Below are 9,046 nucleotides of genomic sequence, written 5' to 3' on the forward strand. Positions count from 1 at the left end.
ATTTCAGATCAGAATAAGAACAGAAGAAAACCCAATATCAAGACCCTTAATCCTAATTTCTAAATAAAGTGTCTGCTCCACCCTAGGCCTGTACATTTGGGAGAATCAAACCCTCCCTTCCCCGAAAACTAAATATTTCTGATTTTCGCTAGAGCTTATCCTTTGGTGATAACAACACTCACACCAAGAATGGTCAAAATCCGTCAAGAATGGTGTCTTGTACGAGCATTTGTCGACGGACATGATGGCAATATACGCCCACATGAAAGAGAATCAAAAGAGAGATTTTGTCTTTTTATCTTCTATTGTTAGTATCAGTTATGTTAAAATCTTATGTATTTATGCCCCAATTGTGCCTTAAAGGGATACTACGTTTTAGAATACACTCGTCCTGTGGCTAATATTTCTGTTTAATAGTGACCATTGGTTAAATAAGTATGCATCCCACACTTTATCAAGTTTGAAAAAGCGACAATAAAACTATAATCAGAATTCAAAAAAAAAGTGAGCAAGCGATGAATCCGTTCAGTTTGAGAAAAATAGAGTCTGGGTAATCAATGCTAAAACAGGAAACAATCATCTTCCGGTGTATACAAACAAACTTTGCCAATGATTAATATTCGTTGAAAATTGTGTCAGTGGTATTCATTCTAAATTATATGAAGTGCTTTTTCGAGGAGTCGCTTTATCTCCTAATATTATACAATATGACAATGTCGAGGTTAATTTCAAGAGTAGAGGTCAAGGACGCGGGAAACCCCACTAGAGAGTTACTTCACCTTGTGATTACCTAGACTCACGATTAGAAAATCGCTTAATGGATGTATTAAGCGTTTTATAATTAATTACTTGATTTTGTGGAGATGTAGTGTAATAACTTTTGGTGGTTATCAAACCATTGCAGCAACCATGTGGTAGGCAGAAGGACAACACATAGTATAGAGATGTTTATTGGTGGGTGATGTAATAGAGAGAGAGCATACAGAATAGTGCATGACAATATATACATGGAATAGTCTATTATAATAATATAGTTTGAAGGGGTGGTAGGTTGGGTTATTCTATTATAGATATTATTAGGTAATACTATGACATCCCCCTTTTTCTGTAAATGAAGTTAAAATGTACATCTAGATATTGAAGCTTGATTTACAAATTAAATATAAATATTTTTGATGAAGTTTTTTTTAAAAATTTTAAGTAAAAGAAATGATTTGATTATTTTTTTCTTTCTGAACATATATACAAATGAATTTTAAATGTTTCTAAAATATAATTATCACAGTTTATCACAGTGTAAAGTTTTGGAATATATACAATTACTCTAAAGGTCTAGTCTTGTTGGTGGTCTGCTCACTCTTCCAGAGCGGGTTTGTATACCTGGTTCAATTTCTGAATGGTTAGTCTTTTCTGGATCTTCAATTTGTTCTGTTGTATGAGTTGAGGTTGGTGATTGGTTTGGTGAATTTGTTTCTGGTAGTATTAGGTCTGGTTCTTCTGGTATTTCAAACTTGTCTTTTCTTCCTCGTTCTTTCAAAAATGTTCTGTTTCTTCGAACTGTATGACCATTAGGTAATTCAACTTTATATGATCTGTCTCCTAATCTTTCTTCGACTATTGCAGGTCCCCATTTGAGTGTTTTGGGATTCTGTACGTTGACATATTGACCAGAAGAGGGCGTAGTGGTTTTACGTTTCTATCATGGTATTTCTTTTGTGTTTCTTGTCTTTCCATGAGTCTCTCAGTAATCATTCTATCTTGTGTGTTGGTATTAGCTATTGGTAGATTGGTTCTGTATTTTCTTTTGTTAAGTAGTTCTGCTGGAGATGGTAAATGGTGGTCAATTGGTGTTGCTCTCAGGCATAATAATGCCATAAGTATGTCGCTCTTGGTTTGAGTAGCTTTCTTCATGATTTTCTTTATAGTCTGTATTTGTCGTTCTATAAAACCATTGCTTCTGACGTAATTTGGTGAACTGGTAACATGGGCACTGTCTGAAATTTTCTGTGAATATTCAGGACATATATAAGTACCCCTCTGCCAAGTTTCAAATCGATAGCTCAAAAGGAAGGAAAAGGGGTCGAAACTGCAACAGTGCCGTAACGTGTTCGAAATCGTAATCTCTGGTAAATTGTTTGTAAGCTGGACTAGTATATTGTGGTCCGTTGTCGCTTATCATTTTCTGTGGTATTCCATGTTCTGTGAAAGTTTGTTTGGTTATCGTGACTATCATGGAACCAGTACTCTGTCCTTTTGGTATTTTCCTGACAATTGGAAATTTGCTGTAGTAGTCAGCAATTATGAGGTATTCATCGTTGTCATGATAAAAGATGTCAGTTCCTAAGGTATGCCATGGTTGGCTTGGGACAGAGTATTTAATGGGTGGTTCCTTAGACTGTGATGTTTGGTATTCTAGTTGATCTATATCTTGATTAATATTTCTCCAAAAGACTGATGTTTTCGCTCTCAATTTACATTTCTCTGCTCCCTGGTGTGCCATGTGTACTCATCCCAATATTTCTGCCTGTAGTGATCGAGGTATGATAATTCGTGTCCTTTTAGTATTATACCACTTTCAACTGCCAGTTCATCTCTATATGACCAATATGGTGCGAGTGATTTTGGTAGGTTTGCTTGACGTTCCGACCAGCCATTGAAAATAGTTTCTTTTAAAGGTGCTAATTCAGGATCTGATGCAGTTTCATCTCTGATGTGGTCTAATTTGTTGGTTGAGAAGTTGGTCATTACAGTATGTATCTGGACATCCATATCTGGTATTGGTTCCTTTTCTTGTGGCGATAGACGAGAAAATGCGTTGGTAAATCTTTTCCTGGTTTATAGTTTATGGTCAAATCGAATGGTTGGATTCGTAACAACATACGTTGTAACCTGGGTGGTGCTGCTGTTAGGTGTTTCAGATGAATACTTTGCAGTGGTTAGTGGTCACTTTCTACAATGAATGGTCTGCCATATAAGTAGGTATGAAATCTTTCGCATCCATATACAACAGCAAGCATTTCTCTTTCGATGTTGGCATATCTGCTTTCGACAGGGCTTTGGAACAAAAAGCAATTGGTTTGTTTTCTTGTATTAAAACGGCTCCAAGTCCTCTGAGAGAAGCTTCTACTTGTAGTACGACATCCTTGCTTGTGTCGAAATATGCTAAGGTTACTTCTTTACATATGCTATTCTTTATGACGTTGAAGGCTTTTTTGGTGTGAAGCGTTCCATGTAAATTCTGATTCTTTCTTAGTTAGTTCTCTGCTAGTGATGCTAAGTTTGGTATGAAAGGTCCCATATAGGTGCTAATCCTAGGAAGGTTTGTAATGATTTTACGTCTGTTGGTGGTGGCATTTTCTCCAGTGCTGATATCTTCTGTGGATCTGGTTTCATGCCATCTTTACTGAATATCAGGCCAAAAAATGTGATCTGTGGTTGTTTAATCTTACACTTTTCTGGGTTGAAGATTAGTCTATTGGCTTTGGCTGTAGTCATCAGTCTGTGCAGGTTGGAATCGTGTTCTTCCGTGTTTCTTCCAAATACACACACGTCATCTGCTATGCTGATGGTTCCAGGACAATCTTCTAAGGTTTGGTCCATTTTCTGCTGGAACACATCTTGGCTCATCTTAAGACCAAAAGGCATACGTAAAAATCTGTACCGTCCAAATGGACTGTTGAAGGTAGTGTAATAGCTCGATTGTTCATCTAATACTACGCTCCGGTAACCATGTTTAGCGTCAAGTATTGAAAATACTGTAGCACCATTTAACTTTGGTAGAAGAATCTCTATAGTTTGGGTAACATGGTGGTTTCTTCCGATCGCTTGGTTGAGATCTTTTGGATCGAGGCAGAGTCGCAGACGTCCATTAGTTTTCCTTCTAAATACCAATGAATTTATCCAATCAGTTGGTTCATCCGCTACTCTTTCGAATTACTCCTAACTTTACCATTTCATCCAATTCATTCTTGATATCGTCTCTTAATGTCAGTGGGACTTTCCTTGGTGCGTGTACTACTGGTGGTATATCTGGATCCAGTTTTATGTTGTATTCGCCCCTGAACTCTCCGATACCAGTGAATCTATCAGGATATAGGTTGATTAGCTGTTGTTTATCTCGTATTATTGGTAGGGGTGCAGTTTTCTCGATCATGCAATTCATGGTGATCAATCCTAAGGTATCCCTTTAAGTTGTTTTTATATTACATAAATATTTAAAAACGTATTCGAGTTGATTTAATTACAATGTATAAGGAATGACCTGTAGTTTATCGATGTATAAACAGAAAAAACCTGTGTACACTGTATAAATGCGCGTAGCGGATACGTGTTTAAATATTTATGTAATAAAAACAACTTAAGGCACAATTAGCGCATAAATACGTACGATTTTAACATAACGTTAATGAACTGATACTAACATTAGAGACGTCCTAGAGAACAGCCAATCAGCAATAAGTAGGTCAACTATTTATAGTCTACTGAATGAAAGTATAATTATTGAAGAGGGGGTTTTAAGTCCAGAATAATGATATTGTTGGAATGTGGAGTGTGCACATTAGAGGGAATTTAGTAAATACCTTTAACCCCCAGTGATGTGTCGATTGCGGCTCTGTTGACGTTCAAAGGAACGACAGTGACGCCGTATTGTGGCCTTGCCAATCAAACTCAATGATAAAAGTAGTCCGTTAAGGGGCGGAGCTTATATTTACATTCTGTTACACAGATCTAAACCGAATGCACGTAACCGCTGTTATCCAATCAAATTGCGTGATACCGTGTAAATGCAATCGTGATTTAATTATTCCATTATGACTATGATATAAATGAATAAAGGGATATCCATCTACATGTGATTTTTGAAGTATTTTTCTTATTCATTAATTTTCATTGTGAAACTAAATTTATTAAAGAGATAGCTTGCCAGGCAAGATAATATACGCCTACTTGCAGCTTTTATTTAAAATAAAATATTTTTACAGTATCAATTAACAGTATGGAATATTCAACCTTCAGTCATACACTTCTTTTGAACTTTTTAGGGGGATACTGTATAATATTATCAAGTTTTTTCGTCAATATCTATCAAGAATTAGGCCTTCTAGAGTATATACAGGATAAAACTTGAAAGCGTTTTTAAGAACAAGGGCAATAACTAAGATAGCTTGCGAGGCAAGGTAACATACGCCCACTGGCAGCTGTCAGAAACGATAACCCAGTCTTTAGTGACTATAGTATGAATTTTCTCATATTGAAGAAATTTTATTAGTTTGAATTCAATTATATATATATGCCAGTTATTTATGCTGAGTAATTCTACAAAATTTTTAAAGATAGCTTGCGAGGCAAGGAAAGATACGCTCACTGGCAGCTGTCAGAAATCATAAAACAGTCTTTAGTGACTAAAGTATGAATTTGCTCACATTTTTATTAGTTTGAATTCAATGATATATATATTTATTGCCACTTATTCATGCCGAGTAATTCCACAAAATTTTTTAAAATCAATATCAATAACCCAAATACAACAAATTATCTCATCAATATACAAGATCACACCATGTTTCATTAAAATCAGTTGACAACTGTAGTCTCTAATGTGTTCATCGAAAATGCGTCAAGTTAGACTTTGTCCGAGATCTTATCAATTCCAATGATTACACTAAGTTTCATTAGAATCGGTTGAAAACTATAGCTTCATTCCTGCTCACGAACTATTTTTAACAAATTTCGACGCGTTTTAATAAAGTCAAGGGCAATAACTCAAAAACCGTTCCTCGAAAATGCGTCAAGTTAGAACCACATAAAAACCGTTCGCATCTTGTTAAACCAAGCTGTCTGCCCTTTTCAATCATTAAAGGGTGATTTGAGCACTGTATCTTACATAAGGCAATACGATACACACTAACATTGATATCAAGATAGGTTTCTCTATTGACACTTTCTTTAAAGCCTGCATAGAAGTCTAGCTTTGACACTGTTTGTATGTTTTCGTGCCATAACTGATTATCAATATCAATACATCTTTGTTTGAAAATTTTGCTGAATGAATTGTCAACTGTTTGATTGTACCAAACCTCAGCAAACCCGTATGCACTAAGTACATTTTTTATCTTTAGTGCCCAGCAGTTGATGTTCTTTTCAGCCAAATCATATTGATATCGATATATTACAGATAATATTCTATCTAATCCAGTATTTGATTAATCTGTTATACAAGTTAACTGTCTGACTTAAGGAACCTATCCTGCACTTAATTAATGTCAGGAGCAGGGTGGAATCCCCACACTTCGCTACCGTACAATAACATAGGTACAATTTTAGCATCGAAAATATGCAGTTTAATACGGATTGGCAACTTATAGAAGTTTGGTATTTGTGATTTAAGGATTCTGATAGCCTTAGAGGCTTGTTGGGCCAATGTCTTCTGGGCTTGAAACCAGGAGGTGGAAGATGCCAACTGAACACCTAAATATTTGTACGGAGGTACTATTTCTAAAGCAATTCCATCAAGAACAAATTTCTCATATTTCCTCAATTGGCCACCTTTCCGAAAGACTGCAATTTTACTTTTGCTACTGTTAACTTTCAATCTCCATTTTTTGCAATAATTTGTCAGTTTATCGAGCCTATTTTGCAATCCTTTAACCGTACTGTCGAAAAGTACAATATCGTCGGCAAACAATAATATAAATAGTTCTATCGTACTAACATTAATGCACCTTTGATCATCATTGCTCAAATCAGAAACAATGCCATTTATGAAAAATGAAAACAAAAATGGTGATAATTGGCAACCTTGTCGTACACCAAATGCAGCTTCAAATATATCGGTGCTACCTGCCTTTGATTCCATTTGCAGAAATAGTTTGATTTACAGTTTGTAAATCAAACTATTCCTGCAAATGGAATCAAAGGCAGATTCCTGCAAATGGAATCAAAGGCAGAATTAAGGTCAATGAGACCACAATATAGCCTACCATGGCACAAGTTTATAATTTTGTTAATAACAGTGTCTAAGATAAAGATATTATCTATAGTCTGAAAGCCAGTTCTAAAACCAGCCTGTTCCTTTACTAAAACGTCTTCTCTCTTTGCCCACTGTGTTAGTCTTTGGCACACAACTATTGCGAATATTTTTCCTGCAACTTCCAAAAGAGTCACCGGGCGATAGTGAGAAGGGTCATTCGGATTACCTTTTTTAAAAATTGGCACAATCACACCTAAAGTCCACTCCTCTGGGTATACTCCGGTTCTAAATATTAAATTGAAAAGAAACGTAAGGATATCATCACAAATTGGGGGTGCGTTTTTTAAGAGCTCTATTGGGATACCATCATACCCAGGTGCCTTTCCACTTTTCATACCATGTATTGCATTTTCAATCTCTTCGTGGGTAATTACTGCATCTAAAGGGTCGTCTCCAATACTGACATTTATGTGATCTTCGCTTATTGAATTCACAAACGTGTCTCACCATGAAATTGTTGAAAGTCGGGAGATTCATCTATACCTTGGAAGTGCTTAATGAAGTGATCTGTCCAACACATGGCAGATATATTGTTTTTAGACATAACTGAGTTCGGTTTGATGGAACGCCAGAAACGTTTCCAATCTTGTAGTTGCAGAGCTCCTTCAAGACAATCACAAAAAGCATTAAATGCACTATCTGATTTTTGTTTACACAATAGTTCGTAGGATTTTTTAGAGTCAGAGTATGCTTCCCTATCAGTTGGTGCGTTTGAGATATGGAACTGGCGTAGGTGTCTTCTGGCTTCCAGTTGCGCTTCTTGGCATTCAAGGTCAAACCAATGGTTGTCTCTCGCTTTATTAGACGTAGGTAATATTGACTTAAAACATCTTCCGGTTGTATGCACTAGTTTAGAGAACTCGTTATAAGCTACCTGGACATCAGAACATTGATATATATTGTCTATTTGAGAGCTAAGAGATTCCCAGTTTTGTACGTATTCTTCGTGCTTGTTCACGTCCCAGATTAGCCTATATTAAACACATAATTACTCTACACTGACCTAATACTAATGTTCTTATTATTGCCTCCTCTTATTTTCTTAACTGAACTGACCTCACTGGACCTTGTCACCTTCTGTCATTGGTCAGCTTAGTGAGTTGTCAGTGAGTTTCATCACCTATCCAGTCAGAAACTTTACTTTTATCTTGGTCTTTGAAGTAGACAGAATCTTTATTTCAACCTCTGTGAAATAATTGAGCTGGCTACTTCAACCTTTTTCATCATAGTTATTTCCTTCAAATAACTTAACATGTTTAATACATTTGATAGTTAAAACAGTTTCCAGCAGCTTTGTTTAAAACCCACCTTTAGGTTAGCTTTACTTTTAGTTAACATTATAATGTAGGCCTCAACAACCGTGATCAGATACCAAAGACCTCCTTTAACCAAGCCCAGAAATTAATCGCCACAGCCAACAAAACCTTCCCAAACTCCAAGATCCTCTTCACATGTATACCCATTTCAAATAAAATCTCGAAGAAAGCACAACAGAACCTCAGCACCCTCAACAACATGATGATGGAGTCCAGTATCAACAGCGCAACAATCTTACCACCCTACGAAGAAGAATTCGAAACAGTTGATAATCTTCATTGGTCTCCAGAAACAGCAAACAGCATTTATTTGTTTTGGATATACCAGCTTCAAGCATCGAGTAAGTCTTTAAACTAATTACTGGGGATAAAAATACTGAGAGGCCACCGCTAGGCCAAACTGTAGTTAACTTGAGCCGCAAAATTCTCACACCCCTTCAGCATTCAATCTTAGACCGTGGACTTAAGTTTATTCCCACACCAAAGATAGCTAACTTGAATTATCTCCGACCATCCATTGAACGATTTCAACGAAATCTTAGCTGCACATATTTTTTTCGAAACCACCCCCCACGTGGTGCTAGAACAATGTTTATTCCTAAATCCACGTGGACACCCCCTCAGGCCGCCATCCATCCTGAAATATTGAAAGCATTTGCTAGTATGAATAGCCAAACAGTGACCTTTCCATAACACACGA

General features: G+C 36.4%; 1 protein-coding gene across 1 annotated transcript; it reads right to left on the reverse strand.

Moving 5' to 3' along the window:
• Positions 1-1,324: 1,324 nt before the first annotated feature.
• On the reverse strand, positions 1,325-1,911 carry LOTGIDRAFT_160027 (hypothetical protein; the record flags this gene model as incomplete). Its single annotated transcript, XM_009054917.1, has 2 exons — positions 1,325-1,648; positions 1,693-1,911. 2 exons carry the CDS (start codon positions 1,909-1,911, stop codon positions 1,325-1,327), a joined length of 543 nt encoding a protein of 180 aa, XP_009053165.1.
• Between the last annotated feature and the right edge of the window lie 7,135 nt (positions 1,912-9,046).

This window comes from Lottia gigantea (assembly GCF_000327385.1).
Source record: "Lottia gigantea unplaced genomic scaffold LOTGIsca_23, whole genome shotgun sequence".
NCBI classification, from domain to species: Eukaryota; Metazoa; Mollusca; class Gastropoda; family Lottiidae; genus Lottia; species Lottia gigantea.